The sequence below is a fragment of the Loa loa genome (genome assembly GCF_000183805.2).
Source record: "Loa loa unplaced genomic scaffold supercont3.68, whole genome shotgun sequence".
Classification (NCBI taxonomy): domain Eukaryota; kingdom Metazoa; phylum Nematoda; class Chromadorea; order Rhabditida; family Onchocercidae; genus Loa; species Loa loa.
The window spans coordinates 131,688-156,546 of record NW_018108248.1 but is presented as its reverse complement, the minus strand read 5'-3'; the positions used below and the strand labels follow the sequence as shown (position 1 = coordinate 156,546).

At 30.8% G+C, this 24,859-nt stretch overlaps 3 protein-coding genes across 3 annotated transcripts in view; 1 reads left to right on the top strand and 2 right to left on the bottom strand.

The window, feature by feature from the left end:
- Positions 1-1,787: 1,787 nt before the first annotated feature.
- Positions 1,788-9,712, bottom strand: LOAG_17384 (CBR-HUM-5 protein; the record flags this gene model as incomplete). Its single annotated transcript, XM_020450046.1, has 21 exons — positions 1,788-1,959; positions 2,528-2,673; positions 3,116-3,223; positions 3,379-3,625; positions 3,951-4,072; positions 4,276-4,483; positions 4,803-4,888; positions 5,008-5,127; positions 5,219-5,312; positions 5,518-5,723; positions 5,952-6,062; positions 6,388-6,502; positions 6,674-6,804; positions 7,161-7,241; positions 7,641-7,805; positions 7,925-8,014; positions 8,213-8,362; positions 8,628-8,793; positions 8,891-8,984; positions 9,229-9,437; positions 9,618-9,712. 21 exons carry the CDS (start codon positions 9,710-9,712, stop codon positions 1,788-1,790), a joined length of 2,916 nt encoding a protein of 971 aa, XP_020306334.1.
- A 6,908-nt stretch (positions 9,713-16,620) lies between these two features.
- Positions 16,621-18,105, bottom strand: LOAG_17383 (hypothetical protein; the record flags this gene model as incomplete). The annotated part of the gene is made up of 5 exons (XM_020450045.1): positions 16,621-16,783; positions 16,911-17,017; positions 17,411-17,580; positions 17,662-17,727; positions 17,988-18,105. 5 exons carry the CDS (start codon positions 18,103-18,105, stop codon positions 16,621-16,623), a joined length of 624 nt encoding a protein of 207 aa, XP_020306333.1.
- Positions 18,106-21,951: 3,846 nt separating this feature from the next.
- Positions 21,952-24,859, top strand: part of LOAG_05440 (hypothetical protein) — a gene marked incomplete at both ends in the record, with an annotated part of 10,587 nt that continues 7,679 nt past the window's right edge. The window contains 7 exons of the mRNA XM_020446854.1: positions 21,952-22,018; positions 22,422-22,542; positions 22,656-22,788; positions 23,346-23,461; positions 23,650-23,809; positions 23,932-24,000; positions 24,153-24,224. Coding sequence (XP_020302853.1) covers positions 21,952-22,018; positions 22,422-22,542; positions 22,656-22,788; positions 23,346-23,461; positions 23,650-23,809; positions 23,932-24,000; positions 24,153-24,224 — 738 coding nt within the window. The remainder of the gene's footprint in view (positions 22,019-22,421; positions 22,543-22,655; positions 22,789-23,345; positions 23,462-23,649; positions 23,810-23,931; positions 24,001-24,152; positions 24,225-24,859) is intronic.

Below are 24,859 nucleotides of genomic sequence, written 5' to 3'. Positions count from 1 at the left end.
AGAGAGAGAGAGAGAGAGAGAGAGAGAGGGAAAGAGAGAAGAATTATCAGCCATACACGGGGACAAAACACGAACTTAACCGGTTCTGAGCAAAATAATAATGATACAGTGACAATAAACAGATGATGGTGGCGGTGTTGGTTGATGATGATGATGATGATGGTAGTGGTAGTAGTAGTGGTTCTATAGCAATATAACTCCTTCTTTTTCCATCATCTCTTCTCTTTACACGATTATAGCAGCACGAAGTGTTGATCGAATTGGTACATACATTTTGCGCCTTTTGGTACACTGTCACAATCATTGCATCCTCGAACAAAAATGTAAATTTATACCCATTTAGGTATAAATGCATTTATTTGTGTCAATAGGAAGAGAAGAGATAGAAAGAGAAGGGAAGGGTGTATGTGACATGAATGAACATTACTCAACTGTAATTTTAAACAGCGCACTAAACACAAATTGTACTAATCATTGTCAAATTGAACAGAAATCATTAAATTTTGTTTCCTAACCTTTAATTTAACTTAAAATATTCACTTGAAGTATAATTAAATGAATTATATATTAGAGTCTAATTAAAGTGGCCAAATTCAACTTTTCATTTCTAATTTCAAGTTTATTTGGTATTCTTTTTTTTCTTTCAATTTATGAATATTTACAATTAGGAAAAGAAAAAAAATCGACGGGTATAAATGGCAACAAAAAGTCACGTACATTTTTTTTTTTCTGGATCAAAGGAAAATATATTGAGAACAGTTTACCGATAGCTCAAAAGGTTAGAGTTCAAGAACATTCTTCCCCATCATCTTCCATTCTGTCTCATTTTTTAAACTTAACATGATGATAAATCATAGCAACAGGAAGTAAAATTAGATGTGAAGAGAAGGAGACTTTTTTCTATCTCTTTTAAAATTAAACTCTGTCACATTGGCCTTTCACCTATTATCATTCCTATCTTTTATTGCCCATATTGCACAAATGTTTACCATAATTTCCTCCTGTAAACTACCATCTTTCATTTTCAATTTCACATTTCAATCAATTAATAATTGCACCAATTGCTGTATTTCATTTCTCATCATTTCAATTAAACAAATACAAAATTGTCACAAATTCAAATATATCAAATGTTATCAAATTCATTAATACTAATTTAATCAACATATCATGAATAAAATGATAAAAGCTGATGAATTAAATCCTTCCTGAAATATAAAATAATAAATTGAGCGCTTAAAAATTACAGGATAAAAAAAAAAACAAAATTTCTCAAGAGTTAACATATTTGTAAAGTTCATCACAAGCAGAATTCTTTTTTTTTTTTGTGATATTTACTAAAATAAATGAAGAAATAAGCGAGCTATTGACGACTTAAATACTTCATTACTTAATATTACTTGTAATACAAAGTTATCCAATACACCTTTCATTTGTTAGCATTGAATGAGAAAAATTTATTCGTGCAAAATGAGAATTAAAAATTTTCTATTCCTATTAATGAAAAATAAAACAAGGAAAACAATAATTTGATAATTTTATGAAAACAAAAATGCTCGATTCTGTCATTTGATTCGATCTAACCTAAGAAATAAATGAAAACAATTATGGCTAATACTAATTAGAAAAGATTTGTAAGAAATGAAATTTAATTTTAGAATAGATATATTTAAAGTATAAAACAATTTAAATATTGTAAATATTAAAAAAAAAGTTTCTTGAGAGGGTTAGCAAATAATGCAAGAATGAAAATGATAAGTTTAGAGGAAATAGTGATAGAGTAGCTATCAGGCTGATACTGCAGGACAGGTCAATTCGATTTGAGTACTGCCATGCTTTCGAAATGTCGAATGTCCATCAGTAATCTTATCACTCAAATGAATACGAATTGAACGTCCTTTAGAACCAAGCGTACATTGTAGTTCTCCAACTGTTACTTTCAATTTTTTATTAAATTTCCTGAAATTTCACTATTGAAATAGAAAACACCCACTAATTTAATTATGATTCAAGCGGTGTTAATTATCTATTGATAATTTCCAGTGTTATCAATAAGATAATGACAAATCTTAAATCAGTTATGTATAAGATTCGAGCATTATTAGTACAAAAAAAAAAAATCACAATGATAGCTATCAAATTGTTTTCTTTTAGAGATTTAACAAAATAAGAGTACTTAAGTAATCGTGTAATTAATCTTTCTTACAGTAAAATTTTTTGTTGCAAAATTTTCTCAGCACATGTAAATTTAGGTCTTGCCCAATTATTTCATGAACTGAATAATTGCGACTTAAACCTAATCATCAATTGTTGTATGATCCATCTTACTGCTCAATCGAATCTTTTTTGATGTTCCAGAATTTGTCACATTAAAACCAGTTCTTCATAAAAACTGATCCTTTTTCATTTTTCATTTTCATAATTTTCATTTATTTTAGTTGATGAGAAAAGATGGAGACAATCTTGAAGAAATGTGATTTTGTCAGATATATGGCGCTAATTTACTTCCCATTATTCCAAAACAAACCTTTCAAAATGCGCACATAAAATTCCAACTACTTCTCCAACACGATCCTCATTTTTGTGATTGTATAAACAACCAATAAAATCATTACTGCCAAGATGAAAAATTACCGTATTATCCATTTTTTTCGATATATTAAGACCAATAAGCTATAAATAGACAATTGGATATGGTAAAAAATTCCTATTATCTATGGTATTTAGAAGGAAGATATAGTTTTTTTCAAATATTTTACCCTAAATGTTTGAATTTTATTCTTAATTACACCAATTTAATCATTATCGAATTAAAAATTTACATTTTGAAATGATTGTTGTTTCATTATTTTGAATTTTTTTGCATCTAATTTAGCAATGAATTGATCGGTTATTAGAAGAACACGAAATGCTGATTTATTGTATCGATTGAATTTCTGAAATTTTACAGCTTATTGCAAAGTTATCAAGTAATAATATTATCAATGATAATAACAGCATAGCAAAACTTTTTGTTAATAAATTCATCTATACTTTTATCAAAGCAAATAAAATAATTTTAAAATTAAACCCCTTTAAAATTAAACGAAAAAAAAGAAACAAACAAGTAAAAGACCTGAATGTAAGATGAGAAGAGTACTTTTGAGAAATTATTATTTCGTCGTATATTGTCTAATTCCAAAAGATAATCATGTCTTTGACTAGGTGGTTTGATTTCATCATCCTTGAAATAAAAGGAGGAAAAAAAAGTTGAACAAAAAAAGTTCATCTTTTATTTATTTAAATGCAAATATTTAATCAAAATTATGGAATGAGTGTAGATATATTCTGATAAGCAATGATAAATTTTTTGTTCAATTCATTTATTAATTAATTAACCATATTTAGATAATCTCCTTTCCATGATCGTAAGAAACCCCATTCTGGACGTTTATTTTCCAGAGCATGAAAAGCGGCCATTTTTTCATTCAATGATTTTTTCAGCACTAATGGCATACGATCAACAATTTGATTTGCACGCCAAATGGCATACATTTGCTTTAATTTATTGTCCAAACTTTCGAAACCGCTCGGCGCAATTGGCCATTGTATGCTACTTCCCAAATCGCACCTTTTTTCCATATCACTAAATTAATGTAAAAAATTTTTTTCCCTAAAATATCAATTGTCATTTCAATCTAACAAAATTTGATGTCAATAGAAAAAAACGAATTAATTAATTAATCAGCATTGATTGATCTAATTCTGATTATCTTTTGTTTTAGTTTAAAATTATATACCATCTTCAAATAACATATTTTTCTCGGTGGTACATTATATTGAATAAATTCAATCATTAATCTGACTAATTAAGCTTCAATAATTAACTTCGGCATCATTTCAAGTACCATATCTCTTCATTCCTTAAAAAGTTCACAATTAATGGAAATTTTAAGAGAGGAAAAATATACCAAAAGTGTTCCATCAATGTCATCAAATATCTTCCTAGCTTATATTTTCGATAGCAATACATGATAGTATATATTTGCTTCATACGCTTAAAACGATACCTTCCAATTGCTCCTCTCCAATGCTATAATTTATTCAAATTTATTCCAAAATATCGTCATTCAATTGATATCAATGCCAAAAGGTGAATGATATCTGTGAAAGGAATTAATCTAAGAGAAGAAAACTTGGCTAAACTTGTCTTTGTCATATAATAATGCGTTAATGTCGCATTGAGGAGTAATGAAATAATCGAAAATTAGTTAAAATATTTTCAAAATTTTATACTTTTTGTAATATGATGACAATATCCGTCATTTTTTGTTGACGTAAATCTTCCAATTTGAATACCGTTCGTGGACTTCGAATGAATAATTTTGTTGCACCATTGACACAATCTTTGCGTAAATCAAACTTTCCCAATAATACATTTGTATTTTCTCTTGCTGAACCTTTAGATGGATTTGGCCAGGTATTCTTTGAGAGCATTTTATACCTATCATTAAAAGATTAGATAAATATTGAAAAAAAGTTGGATTATCAACTATCAACTATCAAGACTACTGTCATTTATTATATCATTCTCTTGGAAAGTTTCTGTTTCTTTCATTCTCTTATTTCATAGTCTTTTTTTTCTATTTTCTGATTCATTATAAATTGAATTAAAAAAGAGAGAGAGAAAAAGAAAAAACTTGCTAATACATTTGAGGATATTCTACAATAAATTAAAATATAACATCTGAAACGAATATTAAAGGATTCAAAAGCTGATACACTTCTCAATTATAATAAAATATGAAATAATAAATCTGAACCTTTGTAAGAATCTTTCATAAGTAATTCTATATGCAAAACCTGCTCGTCGTACACGTACATTTTCCAATAGTCCCAAATAACGAACCTAAAATTATATCATTATCCTATAAAATGAATTTTATATGAGTAATTGTTGATTATATATATAAGTTTCGTATCATCAATTTCATAAAGAATTAAAAAAAAAAAATTGTTTCAATTTACCTGATGTCCAACACCTACTGTATCAAACGATGTACTTGATTTGATTTCATTTGGTTTAATACAACGAATATAATGAGGTTCTTTAGCAGAAAGTTGTTGCACCAAATCATACATCGAATTCTAAAGTAGTTAAGAGATTTGGTTAAGAGATTTTTTTTTTAACTTTTTCAAAAAAAGATCAAAAAAAAAAGTCGAATTATAGAGAAATAACCTTGAATACTGTACCAGCAGTTAATGGCTTCTTATTAACTTCTGTTACAGATTTGGCTCCATCTGGAAATATTTCCCGTAACACTGGATTATTGCTGTAATTAAAAGATTGTATGAATCAGAATTCTTTTCAGTATATTTATCCAAATACTTTTCATCTTTCAATTCTTGTATCTCTAATATTCCCTATTTTACGATTTTCATGTTCAATACAAAGAATAATTTACGATTAAATTTAATTCTAATAAAATTTTACCTATACATTTTTCATAACAGTAATAAGTTTAGTAGGAATTTTACCTGTTATATAAGAGTCTTTTAAGATCCTGATAAAGTGTATCACGATTTTTATCAATAAAACCATTAACATCATATGTTACATCACCAGCATAATGAGTAATTCGAAAATCTCTTTCGAATGCTAATGTTTTATCAGTTGGATTTAATCGACGGCTTATATAGTACTTATTCTTATTCAACACTTTGTCCATTTCAGCTAAAAAAATCTGAAAATAAGAAAGTTTAGTAAATGCTTTCTTTTAATGAATATCATACATCTAATATGCACAAAGTACATTGCTATAGTACTTTATATTGCTAGCCTTATTTTTTTTCTAGGCTTTATTTTTCGACATGAGAATAAGAAAAAGCCTAGATTGCTTTAGGACAAACATATCGAAGCCTAGTAAAATATGAAATGAGATGGACGAGGTAAATAGCTTTGATTAAGGAACCTTATCATTCATTGGACCAACTGTATAACATGCCTCATCCAACATTGCCAAAATTCCTGTACGAGGTATTTCAACCAAATCACAAATTTCTTTATTGTTAAAAAATTGAATCTAAATTAATATACTTTGAAATTCTTTGCATTTAGCAAGAAAATATTTCATTTTTAGATCAACCTGAAATGATAGTAAAATGAGAAGTATAAATTGTCAACCTGAAATGATGGTGAAGTAAGGTATACAAATTTTAATCAATCATAGTAATGTTTTCATTATTCCGACAGAAAAAAAAACTACCCGAAAGATTAAACAGTATTAACTCAAAAATTTTTCATAATATTTTTTCGCTTGAAATATGAATAAAATTATCCCATGACTGGATCAGATTGATCATAATCCGGAAATTTATTTAAATTTTATTTTACACTTCAAGAATTACTTGTTGCCATTCAATTCCTTCTCGTTTATACTCTTCTTGCTCTTGATTTAGCACCAATTCGATGAAAAGTTGTTGCAATTTCTCATTGCAATAATTGATACAAAATTGTTCAAAACTGTAAATTTAAAAATTAATTTCAAAATTTTCGCTTCATTTGCAAAGAAAAAATTAAAGTAAAGCGTAAAAAAATAGAAAAAATTGAAAGTAAAAAAAAAAGAAAATAAAAACTAAAATAAAAGTAAAACGTTTTTTCGAGAAAAAAAAGAAATTCAATGAATATATTTACCTGTTTATGGCAAATATTTCAAATCCATAAATATCAAGCACACCAATAACGGCATTTTTACCAACATTTTTAACATTAATTGCTTGATTAATTTTTCCAATAATCCATGTAAATAATCTCTCATAAATTGCCTTAAGAAATAAATCAATGAAGTTTGATTTTAGCTAAAGAATTTTAAAAAAAAGAACGAAAAAATGTTCGGATGATGATTCTGATAAGGAGTGATAAATATCCATTTGCAATACATGATTCAATAAAAGATAAATGATAGCGAATAAAAGAAAAAGAACTCGAAAAATCTAAAGTTGTAGAGGTTTTGAAATCGAAAAACATTGAAAATGACTGATAAGGTTTGAGTATCACTTTGCCATAGGCCAACTCATCTTTTGATAAGCTATTGGTGATATTAAATTATAATTTCTTAAATTTTAATTTTCATGACAAAAATGACATTCCAAAATTTTGATATTTATAAACGAATGATGACCTTAGCAAGCGCATCCCTTGTATATTCAGCTGCGTTGACATCATGACGCTTTGAGACAACATCGTCTTTGGCTGCAATCACCTAAATAATAATTAGCTGATCATGAGATATTCATTTATTTATTGATTGAATTAATTCCTCGAATTACTGTCAAAAATAAAAATTTTAACCTATCAAACGTAGAAGCAATGTAAGATGTAATCTTTTACCGAATGTTTATCTCATCAAATTTTACGGTTGAATAATGGTTAAGTAATAACAAATACGGAGAAACGTGAATCACATGACGTAATTGACGTGTGTTAATCACAGATGTACACACACGTGGAAGCATTAGATTGCTGACGTACCCAGCTTTGTTACAAATTTAATCATATCCACAACAATATCCGTGAAGTTGTAATACGTAATTCAAAAGGAAAAAAAAGGAGTGTTTACGGTAACGGTAATAAGCTAACAATATTGGCGGTAATGACCTACCTGCATGCATAATGCTCTCTCTAACTCTTCAGTTTTTACTTGCAATACATTGGCGCAAATTCGAAGTTCATCACGATCTTTGACGAAACTTTCATCGGTATTTGTTTCATTTTCGGTAAATTTAAGATTACCCAATAACAAAATACTTGCCAAGATATTCCATACCTACAATATTTCCATCATTTCTATAAAAGAGAGAGAGAAAAAAAAAACTGTACTTTGCTTCTTCACTGTGACATCTAAGTTATCTTAATGAAAGAGGAAAATGGAAAAGTTAAACTCACCTGTTGTTCAGAATTTGGAACAAATGTTTCAATTGCTTGCATTGCTTGTAAAGCTTCATTAAACGAACTTTTATCGTCTATTGTATTTGCCTAAGAAAAAAATATATATAAAAAGATATTTAACGTTTTAATTTTCTTGTAAAATAATTTAATTTAGAAAATGAATGAAATCTTAAATAAATTTCCAGTAATTGGTTTATTTTTAAAACTTTTTTTGATAAATTTTTCAAATATGCAACATTGGTTGTAACTTTCATTACCTAAACTTTATAGTTGGGATAAACTTACGATAATCGTTTGGCCTTGATTTAGATAAAAGTACTTCTGAGGATCACGTTGTAAATGCAACATATGCAAACGGTCAATGTCCATTCCAGCCAGAAGTTGATAAAAAATATGGAAATTACGTTCACCGTGTTGCTGACGTATGACACGTGACTACAAATAATTTAATTAATGCTGAAATAATAAATTATAAAATGAGAAATCATTTTGGGATGAAATTATTCAATTCAATTTTAATTGATTTCTTTCTTGTACAAAGGGTACATTGCCCAAATATTTTATCCATTGCTGTTAAATGCTACTGTAGACCAAAGATATGAAAAGTGATCATTTCAGAATGGTCATATTTCAGAATGGTCATACATAAATGAGCAAAGGATAATTATGCATATTAGATCCAATGAAATATAGCAATGACCTTTTCCAGCAAATAGCTACTGATATGACCACCAAATGGATCGCCTTGAAAATTGAAGTTTATATGCATGTATTTGCCGAAACGGCTTGAATTATCATTTTTATTGGTCATCGCACATCCCAACGATTCCAAAAGAGCTGTTGACCGGATGAGGATATTTTTCACTCTGTAAAACAGATCCGTTAGCTTATAAGCGTAAATATAAGCAGGAAGAAAACTGACTGAAGAATGCACGATGGAAGGAAGGAAGCTTTCAATTTAACCTTTCAATTTCATGCTGCTTTTCCGCATTTGTAATTGCGGCAAGATAACGCATAATTATTTTGCTTGTTTCTGTTTTACCAGCACCGGATTCACCTGAATGAAAAATGATTATTTTTAGTAATAAAAATGAAAGCGGAAAGCGGGAAGCGGAAGGCGGAAATATCGGTGCATTCAGGATTAATATTATTTGCATTTTTAAATTCTTCTCTTTTCTCCGAAAGAAACATTGATTGATAACAAAGTTCAAATACGGTTCGGGAAAGTTCTAGAATTTTGCTTTCATCATTAAATAAGTTTAAATAAAATTTAAATCTTTCTACGATTGAAATTCACACACCAGAAATGACGATACAAACATCATGTTCATGCCATTTCATCGATCGGTATGTCACATCAGCAATTGCAAATACATGCGGTGAACGTTCATAGATTTCATGTCCCTTATACTTACGTACCATATCAGATCCATAGATAGGTAAGTTTCGATAAGGATTTACAGCTAACAATACTTCACCGATATAAGTGTAAATTTGACCTTTACCGTATCTGAAATGGAAGAGGTAAATTAAGCTTTCATTCTAGCTACAATATATCAAGTTGTTTGAAAATTAATCAAAAAAAAAGCACTTGAATATGGAAATCATTGAATATATCATTTAACCTTATTCAATTAAAATAATATTTAAGATTATCATATTGTATCTAAATATTCAAATTTGAGACAACCTATCACGCAAAGTATTGATAATATCATCATGTGTGACAGCAGAAAGAAGGACCAAATCATCCACAGTGTTAGCATTCGTCTTAAAATTGTCCATAGCCTTTCTACAATAAATTTAAAAAATAATTTCACCAAGGCGCAATTGTCCATTTTCATATATCAAAATACAATACAAATATATAGAATTTAACGACTGAAATGTTGAAAAGGAATGAAAGGAGAATGAAACAAGAAAATTTAATTTCGCAAATAGTTTGCCCATAAATAAACAAAATGATGGAAGTGACCAAAGGATGATCCAGCGTTTAATGGAATTAACAATGATGACAAATGACAATTAGTTTTGAAATGGCTTATCAGTATGTTTGATCATGTGAAATCAATGCAAGAATAAATCAATTTTTTCTTCGCTCAATTTTTACTTTTAAACATATAATTCATGAAATGAAATGAAATTCCTTCAATATTACATCCAAATGATATAGCTTGTAAGTTATTTAAATGATAAAGTTATTTGTATTGAATTAAGCTTAAAATTAGAATTTCTAAGACAGTTTGTGATAAATTCAATTTAAATTTAAGTAGAAAAAAGTGATAGCAATGAGATGATAGTACAGTGTGATGGTCAATCATCTGATCATGTTTTACAAGCAAAAAAAAAGAGTTAATTAATCTTGAAATGAAGAGAAAATAAATATTTCGTTCTTTTTTTTTTTTTAATTTATAAGAACATTACGCAACGTCAATAAGCGTACGAATCATGTGCAGCCAGAATTTTGCTTCTTTAATCGAGCCAATGACCTTATGATCTTATGGTCAGAAAAATATTTGGTCATTTAATTTCGTGCGTTAAATCAGAATTCTTAATTGACTGTATAATATAAATAAGGGAAAAGTTTAATTCAATATAACAGAATTTGTACGATGACATGAAAATTTTATATTCAACTAATTTGGTAACAACTTCTTACATCCTTACGTCAAACTGCGCCAATCTCATTTGCTTAATTATATGACAATTAATATGTTGCTGAATTCTTCAGGCTTAACGTGTAACCTATCACGTAAACGTGTATCTCCCATGTATAAACCACGTAAAATTGCTAGACATAGTAAAATGCTAAGAATCGAATTGATTTTTACAAAACAAAGAATGATTTTAGCCGGATAGCGCTGTGTTGTAAAAGTCGCCTTTTCTTTGTGAAATTGTCAACAGACATTTGAGGAAGTGATGAATGCGACAATGTAAACAAGGAAAAGTTTGCTTTCATTTTTATTTTGATTATTAAGAAAAGAAATGGAACTATTTTTATGACTAACAACGATTATTTCGTTATCATTGTTCGTCTTTTGAATGGCTCAATGGAATAAATTCAATAATAACGACATAAATTAACATATGAGTGATAAGAAAGCGTACGTGAACCCTGTTATCACAGCAGAAGCTTATATTTTACAATGGAAAATGTAAAGCAAAATAGATTTTAGAAGAGATAAAATCGTGATTATTTTTAAATAACATCCTTAAATACAATGCATACAATCGTTAGTAGAGAATCATACAATAACGCTTCACAATATTGTACAACAGCGCTTTTCAATCAATTACAACATTTAATTAATTTAGTTAAATGAATTATACTAAATTAACTTTTTTATTTTTTGCTTGTCTCAGTCAATGAGCAATCCAGAATAGCCTAAATCAAAATTGTTTGATTTTTAAATTGATTGTTAAATTATTTTATGACCGTAATCGAATTAATAGTGAAGGAATTTGTAATGGATAGATGAAAATGGTCAAGTGGCTAATATTTTCGTAAATCTATCCTGCAAATCAATGAATGACCATATCTAGCAACTAGAAGAAGGTCTATCAGGAGAAATGTGCGCAATTTTTTTGACCTTTCCCGTTTTATCTTCATATAGCGCATTATTGTATGTAAAAATGCAATGGAGAAAAGGTGAGATTTCATCTTATCTTACTTTTCTCATACCTTTGAATTGCTAAATAAGTTTGTGCATTAAGCAAGACTAAACTACAAAAAGGTGATGACAAAAGCGCCTTTTTTTTCCAACGAAAGATAGGAATGATTGGAAAGTTGAGTAAATGTAAAGTGACAAGTGCGAATTTATTATTAATTAGAAAATCCTGCTTGAAAAATATTCTAAACAAAAGATTGGATCAAATGTTTTCAAGTGTTCAATGCTTTTATCAGGTTTTTTTCAACGCATTTGGAAGCTAGCAACTGACCACTAGCCTTTATTACCTCAATCAAATCCTCTGATACCTCGTATTTCCTCCTTGGAATTAATTTGTTTACTAATAAAATTATAGCAAATTATGCATAAAATGAATAAATGAAAATGAAGAAATTACGGCAAGAAAAGTAATTGAATAACATTTGAGTACAACAATTTCCACTCAGAAGTTTTGATGGATCATAAAAATGACCAACAAGAATAATTCTTTCTCTCTTCACAGATCATTCTTTGAATAATCGTAACATGAATGACCATAATTTTGAGAGAAATTTGAATAACTAGGTCTCCGATCTACTGCTAAGATGGACAACGAAAATGGTCATTATAGAACTGACTCTTAGTATATGAATATTAATGCCCAAAATATATCCACAAAAACTACCACTAATGCTACTAGAAAGGACTTAGGTCAACAAAAGAAGAGACAAAATTTGGGAAAAGGGGGTTTTTTTTTCACATGAATTTTCTAATGATGCATTATCATGTACCATTCGATCCAATCCGATTCGATCCGATCCGATCCCATGCAATTCGATTCGAAAGATTTGCAGTAATCCAACTGGTTTATATCCTACCAATAAGATAAGATAGTTGTAAATTGTATGAATTAATATCCATTTCCAATTAGAAACTTCATTCACTTATATTTAATTTAAATTCGTTTTTGGGTACTTTAAACTTGCAATACAAGTTATATAAGTAAGCTATTTAGGCTAATTTATGTTGAATTGATGCTGATTGAAATTATAGCTAGAATGATGAACAATTCATTATTGTAGTGAATAGCTCATTCGAGAATTCTCGATAGGACTGGCACTGCTAAATGATTGGATTAAATTTTAAAATGATCCCAGCATGAGACAACCCGAATTCTTCTATCTTACTTTTATTGAGAGTAACTAATTGATAGAGTAAAAAGGATGACTTAGGATAATTTCCTTGGTGGTACTCTCTATTCATGAAAAAGGATTTGACCCCAGCAGAAATGATATCTAATAGCCTAGCTAGCAGTAGCATTGGTAGTAGTCTAATTAATAGCAGTACCAGTATGGTAATACCGGTAGTAGCGATAGCAGTTGCACTGGTGTACAATGAAAGTTTGAATGTTCACTTCTTAAGATAATGCTATACTTGGGAAGAAGATGGTGGCTGAACTAACTTCTTGTTCCCCGGGATTTTCTGGTAGTTTTTAGCACAACTCGAAGAATTAATTTTGAATTGATATCTTCTCAAACAAACTGAGGGAAATTTAGCACTTATTTATAGACAATGAAATAAAATCAGTCAAACAGACAAATGATCAGACAAATGAGTCAAATCGATAGGTTTGACAGGCCTAATCAATAAGGCTAAATCCAGTAACTATGTCTCCGCGGTATTGTCGCAGCATGTGTTACGCAGAAATTGTCTGACAGCAATGATAGAATAAATTTCAAATTTGAAACATTATAACTTAAGAGACGGAAAAGTATCAAAATTTACAGTAAGTGTCATGTTGATCATTCTAAATTTCTTCAGTTCATCAAAAAAAAGAAAAAGAAAAGTTGCAGAATAAATGACAAATAGTATAAAATGCTACCATCTTACTACCAAGTAAGGTGGTAGCAGTTACCTAACCTTACCTTACTACCACCTCATGCTACCATCTTACTACCAAGTAAGGTGGTAGCAGTTACCTAACCTTACCTTACTACCACCTCATGCTACCACCTTACTACCAGTCATTTGTGTTTAGAAATTTTTCCACCTTCAACATTCTTTAAAAAAATATTTCAAATAAATTCTGAAAATATTAAAGGATTTCCGAATTCCTGTCATTAAATGGAAAGTTAATAAAATTAGCAATTTTATGAATGTGAATTAATTAACAAATTCGATTAATAAATTTTATGGATTATGAATAATTGCTATATTTTATTGTAGTTCGGTGATTAATTTGTATTAAATGGCTAATAGATAATTAAGACAAAAAAAAAATACTAAGTGGAATTAATTTTGAGTGCTCAAAAGACGATCAATTACATATCGCATATCCCATGTCCCATGGCGTAAAAGAGATTAATTTCGAAGTATTCCACATTCCAGCGGAACATTTCGAAATTGAAGATGAAATGTAATAGATGAATATTCATCAACTGAAAAGAAAGCTTTTAAACAATAAAATCATAAAACAGCTATATGGTTAAGGAGGGAATGATTCATAAAGGATGATTGTACACTTTTCTTTAAAATTTAAACGAAAATTGACAAAAAGTGAAAATGTTTGGGGTGATTTTACTAATATCGTTGTTGCATTTAATTGATTTAATTGAGGTTAAAATGTTACAGATTGGCTTTTAATGTTTATGTTTGATTTCAAATTGCATTGCAATTCTTTCTTTGCTAATTAATTGTTTCATTCAACAAATTACTTCGTCCATTTATGATTCATTAACGGATCACTGATAATAAAGAATACTTAAAATGCATGACAATCACTTGCTATAGTCAGGAAAGTTTGTCATGTTTTAAAAATCTCACCCAGTAATGCTATGACGATAAATCGATGGTAGTAGTAGTGTAACAAATGGATCATAAGATGAAAGTAACAAGATGTAAAAGTTTCACAAAACCCGTCATGTTTTTATCACTCATACAAATCCATCATTCTATCCTGATAAACGCCAATAACACGCAACAGTAAATTGTTACGCAACACGCTACAGTAAATCGTTACAGTAAATAATATAGATTGGTTATGTGTTTCGAAAAAAAAGAAAAAGAAAAACGCATTCGGAACCTGAAAAATCTCCTATTTCAATTCTCTGAATACAGAATTTCCGGAATTACTTCGTTTAGAGACTGAGATGTCTTGAAATTCAAGTAGTGTCCAATATTTTATACTTAAATTATCCTATATTTTGCTCACTGTAACTTAATTCGTATAAACTTTGCAAGACTAAAAATACCAATAATTGAAAAGTTTGGAAATGGTAGTTTGCAGTGAAGATTTCACATTCAATTTTAAAACTTTTTAAACGGCCACTTGATCTTTGACCTTCCACTTTTCTAATTCATATGAATTTATATCCAGGCTAAAACTATTAGCAAACGAATTCAAATGAATTTCGAAAATATCTAACAGCACAAATATTCACTGTAATCTTCAGTTTCCTCTCTTTTCTTTTTTCTTTTTTTCCCACACTCGCATTCTCCTTTTATCCCTCTCTCCTTCAGCAGATTTGAATAAAAAGAAAATGAAAAAGTTAAAATTGAAATTATAGAATGGAAAAATTTTGAAACTTTATGGGGTACTGAAAAATATTCTAAAAACATCGAAATTTAAACGGAAGAGAAGACTTACAAAAGCTATGAAATAAAGAAAAGAAGAGTTAAAATATCATCAAAATAGCATTTTCATAATGATCATATGGCGCCTATCCCATTCTTATCAACATATGTTGCCACTTCTCCGTCTCATCATTGCTATTGCCGCCGAAACAATAAGGACGTAAAGCTGAAAATTATCCTATTTCTTAACAGTATTTTTAATTGAAATCAGGAAAAAAAACTGAGAAGTCCCTGATCGGCATTTCTTCCCAATCAATGACCATTACAATTGGTGACCATCCACGGAACATTTGTTATTTCTTCTATGAATGAGTCGTTAAATCGGCACTATAGGCACCTCGTCCTTCAAAATACACATTTCGCATTCTGGAAATGCCCAGGAACGGACTGAATGAGTCACAACCAACGGCCCGCCCGCTCATGTAAGGTCGTTGGGAACGATTGTTCAATCCTTTTCATCCATTTTGCTAACTGGTTATGCATCAATTGTGTTTGAATTATAATATGCGGGTCGACTTGCTCTGGAAGGTTATATGACCAATTGATAGGTCGACTGATTCTGCAACCAATCAGGGAACGAAATACCAAATTTTATGCTTGCACCTTCAAAATTGTATAAGCACAGCTCTTAATCTTTATATTGCTTATTATTTACTCTTTCAAACTTGAGTAAAAATGTATTTCTTAAAATAACGTAAGGACGAGATTTCGGAAAGAAGTTATTCCAAAACTTATCAGTTTCGCCAATATAGGCAAATTGCATGCTTAGGAACAAGAAAATAAATACACTATTTATGCTCAATTGCATGATCGGCAATTTCACAGTTATTACAATCAATTACAGACAAATACAATCATGAGAAAAAGAAATCCGTATGAAAGAAGTTCGAAATCTATCGTCCTAATTAAGATAAACTGCATAATACAAACAGTAAGACGTTTCTTGAGATGTAAGAATTCATAAATATTTGGTCAAAAGACTCAGAAAATTAGTCATCGCACCAAATGTTCAAATTTATGAAAAACTAGAAATGTCCAAAAGTCGGCTATAAGCAATACAGACCTTCAATACTCGTACCCATGTTTATCAAATCCATATTCTTTGTACCTATAAAATAAGGTTAATAAGTTGCATAAAAAGTAGAACATTGCCCTTCTCATCATATTACACTTCGTTCCGACATGATTATAGTCAGAAGAGTTACATATCCTAAGCCATATATATGTGGCAAAAAAAAGGGATATATTCCTCCTGCTTACCACACAATATAAAGAATCATCTTTCGTTACTGAGCACATGGTACACTACTAATCAGAGTGGCCAAATAAACCGTCCAGAATTACTTATATGACCATTATGCCACAATCTATCATCACTAGCTAGTCAGTTTTATAGAAAATGATTAGTTCCATTCATAAGACTGTGTCGCTCAAAATTCTTATAATATTTAGCCAAACATCATAATTATTAATACTACTAGTGTCATTCATAACACTAATATCCACTAATAATGTCATTTGCATCGCAACTTCTCGTGTATTTGAAAATCTGGAATTGATCAATCTCCTTCCAGCACTTAATCTTAAGTCTATGTCGCAATTATCTGGATGAAAACAATGTAAATATTAATATAAATAAAACATAACAAAAAAAATCAGGTTCATCATGCACAAAATTTATTCGTAGTAAGTAAGAAACATACCATTTCCGTTCCCACCACCAATCAGACATAGGCACGAACAATTCAGGCTTGTCATAATTCATTTCCTCCAACGTTGGAATACCTAATTCGTCCATGGTAGGTTTGATCTGAAAAACAACAGCCGGGTAACCAGCCAAAAAGTTCATTTGAATAATATCGGAAGAATGGACCAAAGGATCAAGTATACAGAAACCACATGCAGGATTGAAATGATACAAGAGGAAAAGCCTGTTGTGTATTCCTTTTACTAGGCAGGATTATAAATGCACTAGAAATGTAAAAGGTTGTTTGCAAGAAAGAAGCTTATCTTCCAAGCAAAGATTAGAGTGCTCTAGAATTATGAACCAAGCGAGATCACATAGAGATGGTAGCAGTATCCTTGTTTATTATACTTAAAAAAGATGGTTTAAGCGAGGAAGCGAGAAGGTTCCTCATATTTTCTGGTGTTTCTGAGCAATTAGTCTATTGCCTAAAAACAAAAAAGTGCAGATCATGTGTACCTTATCCAATAACCATTTGTGAGTCCACCGTCTGAGGACACATTTTTCTTTCAGAGATTCGATAAAACGAATGGCAAGTGCAAAATCATTCACACGCCGACATGCACGTAACACGGCATCACAGATATCAGGATCAGGAATCATATCCAGTTCGTGTAAATCTTGCATAGCTGCAAAACAGCAAAAAAAGTAACCACAGCAGCATTAATCATTTGAACTGCTTCGTAAAAGTGTCCCGATCAGCAGCTTACCTCCTCGTAAAAAGAAACCGTCGATGTTTGGATCGTTGAAGACATCCATATAGTGCTGATCGAGACCTGCAATTCGAATTCCAAAAAAAAAAATATTAAGTTTGAAACTTATGCTTTAATGTCTCGGTTGAATGTTTAACTATGTTACATATTTTTGAGCCTTACAGAAAAAAATTAAGGCATGGAAAATTTTATCACATACGTTAATTTCATTGAAAACGCAAGTTTCGATAAGTCACTGATGTATTCCATAACAAAAACAAAAGGTAAAAGTTTTATATGGATACATAATTTGCATATAGATATGGAAATGAGCAAATTTTTACGTTTATCTTCAGCGTCGGCGAAAAATTTGCCATTCCGAACGACAGTGGTGGTAATTTGACGTACTAAATATGGTTTCGTCGCAACGGCCTTACTTACAAGATGAGTGAGAGCCAACATTTCTTCCAATCTAGAAATATTTTTGGGAGGCTTAGTAAATCAAAGATATAACATAAATTAGGTGAAAATACCAAAGCAATTGGATTAATGCATACATAGAAACCAAAGCAAACTAGACTTCAAACTGCCTTATACAATTAGAAGTGCATCTCTCCTACAAACAATAAAAAGACGACGCTTTGAATATCACTGACATTTCCTACAAACGAAACCTGTCGTTGCCTAATCTTCGAATTTTCACCTCGAGGATGCATCTTGACAGGGGACGGGAGGAAGGAATCTCAGGAGGAACATTACTCCACTTAGTTGCAAAGTAATACAACATACTCCCAACCCCAATACTGAAAATAAGCTCCCGCTACATTCCAAACCAATTTATTAATTGCGGTCAGTGTCACTTCAAAGTTCTCGGAATGCAATTCTGTTTCACACCTGTTCATAAAACGTTTTTGAAGTGGCGAAGGATGTGCGAGGGTTACTTCAATTGTTTCCGTTCTTTTTTGCTTCTTTCCTGATTAGTTTGCGCATAGACACTATTCCAGGCTTACATAATGAATCATAACGTACTATTGATATAATCCTAAGTTTGTTTACCTGCCGAAATTAGTACCGATTACTATCATTCATCATCTAATATTCAAGAAGGTAGAATAAACTGTTTGTCATTATCTGTCCTTTTCATTCAAAAGTATGTATTTTAGAGATGAAGATTAAGTTAAATAAGCAATAATCAGTATGCATGTCTTCCATCTGAATAATGAACAGAGTCGTTTAGTATGTAAAACATAACAGATCTTTTGAATTTGTAAAAAAACAAATGATCCGTTTATAGATCGAAACTATCGAGTCTATCTGAATAGAGTATAATCCTGACCTTTTTTAGATGATGAATATACAATTCTAAATTCTGGATCGCTTTTAATCTTATCTGCAGAAGGTTCAACACTTTATCTTATTGCAACAGCACTCACGTCATTCACATTAGAGAACAGCATCACGTTTCGTGTATCTGTTCTTTACGGTTAATTATGGTATAATATTGCTTGTTTTTTTAATTCGTTTCAGATATTATCTGTTAGTCACTGATATAAGCTATGATTAGAATTGAATTGCTAAAACTACAAATTGGATATCGAATTTTCGAAAAAGAATGAAATTTTCTGTGCAATTCTTCAAATAGTGCATTGTGCTTACGTTAAATGATCACTGGTCAACAATGATCATCCTGATTGAAGAATGAATAAGAAAGCGGAATGAGTAATGCTTCCCATGTAAGCAGTAAAAGTAACACAACTTGATTGTGTATGCATAATTGGTGAATTTAAATTTCGGGAAGTGTCAAATGAAGTATGTCAACGTGAAGAATGTTCCATTGATGGCTATAGTCCATTACATTCTCCGTCCACAGGGAGTGTGTATGAACTACCTATCTACCCTATGTTCACTCACACACATAGAAGAAAGATGTATCCCATCTGTCCGCACAGAGTGGTGGTGGTGAATAATTGAGGGAGGCTGAGTGATATTGCAAAGTAATGGACGGAATGGGAGCAGAAGATACGACTATAGAGAGACTTGTCACCCTTAGTCCATTAGCTTGCCAGATGACCCCACTCGACCCGGCTCGTCGACCTTCACTCAGTAATGATAAGTCTCCCTCTTTCTAACCCTTCGTCCTCTTTCATTTTACACCATTTAATTCTTTGGATCATTGTCTGCTTAATTTGTTCTGTTTGATGATGAGTTTTTGTTAATTTATAATTGATTTTCAATAGGATAGGTCAGTTGTTATCAATAGGATAGGTCAGTTGTCTCCATTGTCTCTTATTTCTAATCTAACCATAATTCATTAAACTCCATTAGTTTCATCAGTTTTCCTTAATCTTTCTGTCTCTAAAAAAGTCATTTCGGTTCATCCTTACCAAAGGGTTATTGTTTATTTGTTCTTAATCATCTCATGGGATGTTTTTGCGTAACTTTTTGACAGTAATTCTCATAGCGGAGAATTTATTAAATAATCATCAATTAATATTGGAAAAAAGCGGAAATAAAGCTGAATGAAACTTAAATGGCAGAATACGGAAGAGGGAAGACTACATTCTCCAATTTCCTACTTTTGTTTACAATTACACTTTTTTAAGTAAATGAAATGAACTATAGTGTCGAATTGGCCTCTCTGATAATTACTGGGGCTATCTGCAGATTCATTTTATTAGTGGAACCAATTATTAGTCTTGGCTTATATTAGCTTAATTCATCGGTGAACCCTATTAATATTTGCCAGTATCTAGGATCATATATTCTCGGGTTATTTTTTCAACAATATCGTTTCTCATTTTCTCTTTGATGCTTTATCGTTCTAATCAAATATAGCAATGGCTTATTTGGATATTATGTACATATTTACCAGTAAAGAGTTCCGGCTTGACCTTCTAATAAATGACCCAATGTGTTCCATTGGGTAAGCTAATGTCATGTGAAGGAATGATTTGTATTGCAATTAGTTTTAGTCACCACCATCTCTGAAGCATTTGCTATACAAACAGTAGTATTCGTGTGTAATTTCCATGTGAATTTTAATGGTTGCATTTATTAATGATTTTAGGGCATGCAATATTCCCTCATTTATTGGATGGGGCGGTGTCTATTCATTTAATCTTCGGAGAGCTTATTGGAATTATGAAAACGATGAGTCATAATGAACGCTTTCCTCCCATCACTCCTTCATTGCGATTTATTTAAATTCAAATTCAACTTCATTGAGGTTGGTAATGTATCTGCTTACCGTCTCATCCATACTTTTAAAAACTATTCTAACCGTAACAATTGTTTTTGCAGGTAGTTTCATAGTTAACCTGTTTGACTGAATTTCAGTTTAGTTGATGAATTTGAAAGTTCAACAATACGTTTCTTTTTATTTAATGAAAATTTTAAATCTGAAATTTCGTCTTTTATTTTTTGTCTAGCATGATTCCTAAGACTTTCACTCTATTTGGTATCTTTTTTTTTCTTGTATGAAGTTCCTTTCAAGATCGTTTACGTGAACTTCTTGAGACAGTACTTGCATTTTTGCATTGTTGTAAGTTTTGTTGGTGCATGAACTGCATAAACATTACTCAGGGATTTTGGGAATAACGAAATCATATTATCGTTTTTGAAGGATGTCTTTAAGAATTAATTTTAGTCTTAAATAGTGATAAATTTCATCTAATCAGCATTGTTAAAACAGTATAATTTCATTTCTGAATTATTCATCGATTTCTGATAGAATTATTCAAAATCGTTTTTTCAGATTTATTGCTTATTTCATTTGCTAATGTATTTGAAATATAGCATATGCAGGCACATTTTTTTTGCTTCACGAAAAGCATTTTCCAGTGAGAACAAAGGTTTTGTTTTAATATTTATGACTGCGTTGAATGCAATCCTTCTGTCTTAATTTCCTCATTGTTTTTGATTATTGCCGATACTTCATTCGACTCTTATTACACTCGTAGTATTCACTCATTGAATACTACTGAAATATAAACTATGTTTGATTTCTGAATTTCTGACTAAATTTCCCTGATGTCATGGGTATTTGACTCAGTTATAGACGTTTGAAAAGCGAATATGTCGGGAGTTCTGTCGTTTTCTAATAATTATCCTTTCCATACACAGTCGTGATATTAATCAAATGTGAAGTATTTCAGTTGCTCTGAAGTGAGTCAAAGGACGGGAAGAAGCGAGTGATATTTTATGTTGTATGAAAAGCGATGCTAGACCAGTATATCTATATAAGTTACCGACTTTGGCGATCGTTTATGAAGTTAATTATTCATACCAAATTGTATTACGATGTTCCTGATGTCATGCTATTGCTTCCTTCTCATAATAGTACTTCCTACTGATTTCGCAGTCGCTGGTTCGAAAGGTTTGTTTTCCTGTCAGTATCGGAGGTCGGAGGCATTCAATAAAGTGCTGCGTCAACATGATATTTTTTGGGATATATCTAGACTTTTTCCCAGAACTTTGTTTAATTCTTTAACCAGTTATTTGATCTCCATTAATGATTGGTCTATCAATGAGCATATGTTAGTAATGAGCCGAAAATATTAACTCGATGCTTATTTTCATTTGAACTATTTGAACACTTTTTTCCACCATTTTAGTTCAAATTGCGAACATTTCACGGTAAAAAAAATGTAAAATTTTGTATTTTTTTCCGCTTTCAGAAGTATTTTATCGGATATCTCGGAATAAAATCAATATTACTTTGTTTTGTTTTCTTTCCTTTTTCTTTTTGTAATTGCTATTTGGTGGCCGTAAATTTTCAGATCAACTTCGGCATCTCGCTACTAACAAAGATTTCATTAGTAGGCTTGCGGAAGGTGAATTTGAGGTAGTCCATCCATTTCAGATTCGAGATAAGAACGACCGTATCGGCATTGACACTAGGTCAGTTTTTTTCTTTTCCGTGTAAAGTACTGAGTTTTCACTTTTTTCTAATTCACTTTTGAATTTTGCTCCTCGTATTTGTAGTATGAAGTGCGTCCAAAATGCTATTACAGGAATCACTATTTAAATGGGAGTGTTCATTACAAGCAAGTTACTATTGTTATTCGTAGTACTGTTGTGAGTCGTTTAAAACTGCTATTGGGTCTTAATGAGTTATTATTCATTAATGGAACCGATTTTCGGAAAGTAAGTTCAAATGAAATCCTACTACCTTTTTTTCAAATAATTGTAAAGTGAGGGTTCATCTCCGATGGTGGATGGTTTTCTTGTTGAATGTCCTCTCCGCTCGGATTTTTCCATTGTCCTGAAGTGTGTAATATATTGGATCCGATTGAAATGCAAAATTACACTTATCTTTCTTTGGGTGTTAGTTGTTGCTGCAAACAGCTTTTTCCTTGAATTATAGCAGTAAGCATTTACAATTCAAGCATATATAATAAAGTTTACCTAGTAGAGGCATGTTTTGGATTCAGACCTCAAGTCTTAAGATCTTAATGAGAAAGTATATATACTTCGGTAGATTACTGCCACAGGGGAAAAAAAGAATGTCAAAATAGCAAAGAATAACAAGAGACTTAAAAAAAACACGATTGTTGCTAGAAACAATATTGGTTGCTGGTGCAACGATATTTATTTTTATTCTCTGTTTTAAATTTCCTTTGTAAAACCTGAAATAGATTTAAGGGTCACTGAGGAAGCATCCTAAACAACATCGGGAAAATATGCAAATTTTTTTCTTTCAGCTTGATAATGGTGGGAGTATCCCGATCAGTAGGCGAGTTGAGAATTGCTACTATCAGGGTACTGTAAACGGCGAAGAAGCATCATTTGTGGCACTGTCAACGTGTAACGGGTTGCGGTAAGTCCTTGTCATCACATAGTATAAATTATCGCACTCTCAAGTTTATGTTTTAAAAATATCTCATGAATCTTTTTGTTTTGAAGCGAGTCTTTTACTACATAGAAGGAAGAAAGGTGGAAGAGGAGGAAGGCGAAAAAAAGTTGCAGAGATTCCGAGAAGAGTGTTGCAATGGTTAAATCTTTCAGTGGTGTAATTGCTTTCGACAACGGTTCAGCCTACGGCATATGGCCTTTAGACGGTGGTGATCGAGGTCGTCGTCATCCACATGTCTTGTATCGTACAAAGTGGCTCCAGTCTGCTTCATGTGGTAATCAGGTTGGAGAAGGTTCAAGACAGTTCCAAAAGGTTCATTTGAAAATTTTCTGATTTTTTTGTTTTTCTAAAATCTCAGGTTGAAATAATAGCTATAGTTTTATATTTTATTGTTTTTGTTATTTTGATTTGTTCTAATTCCAATAATGTTTAAGTTTTCGAAACGTGATGTCACGAAACAAACAAAGTTCGTCGAATTAGCTGTGATTGGTGATTACTCTTTTGTAAGTCCATCCTGAATTCTATACTTTATCCCTGTTTCTATTAACTAAACTGTTTTTGAAATGGACTTAACACCTCAAAAAGTTGACAAGAAGAACATAGTTTCCTTTCTTTACGTGAAAATTTTAAATAAGATTTTACAGATTCATTGCAGATGAAAAAACACGATTTACACGAAGAAGAAGGTACTGCATTCATCCTGGAAGCTATCAATATTGCTGATTATGTAGGTTTTCCTCAATTGAGGACTTAAATATTGGGACCAATGACTTTACACAGCTTAAAGAGAATAAATTTAAGTTTCGCCTGTTATCTCTTGTGCTGCTAGAAAGTAGTCGACAAATGAAATTTAATTGTGATTGATTGCGGAGCTTTTATTTTAGAAATTTTGGCATCGAAATTAATATACATTCAAAAAACTTCTCTCAGCATTTGCATGGCATGAAGTGCTGACTCTATGTTAAAAGATAAGGAAGTGTTTTTTTTATATTTCCAAAATAACAGGTCGGACATCAGTGGGAAGTAAACCCGCTGATCTCCCTTAGATATGAGGATTATTAAATAATATCTAATTAATGTCTTCTTCAAATTAAATATTTAATGATTATCATGACAGATGAATAACAACTGTATTTGCCAATTTTATGCTATTAATAGTAAAATTCAAAATCAATTTTATGCAATTCTGTTGGTTATTCTGTTTTAGACCTTTCGATGTTAGTTGTTAATGTTATTCAGTTATTATAACACTAGCAAAAATTTCCGTTTAATAACGATATAGTATTAAAAGATGTCTTGGCCTTGGATTCTACTACATATAAACTAATACTCCAAAATGCGCGAACTGTGCACCTCACTATT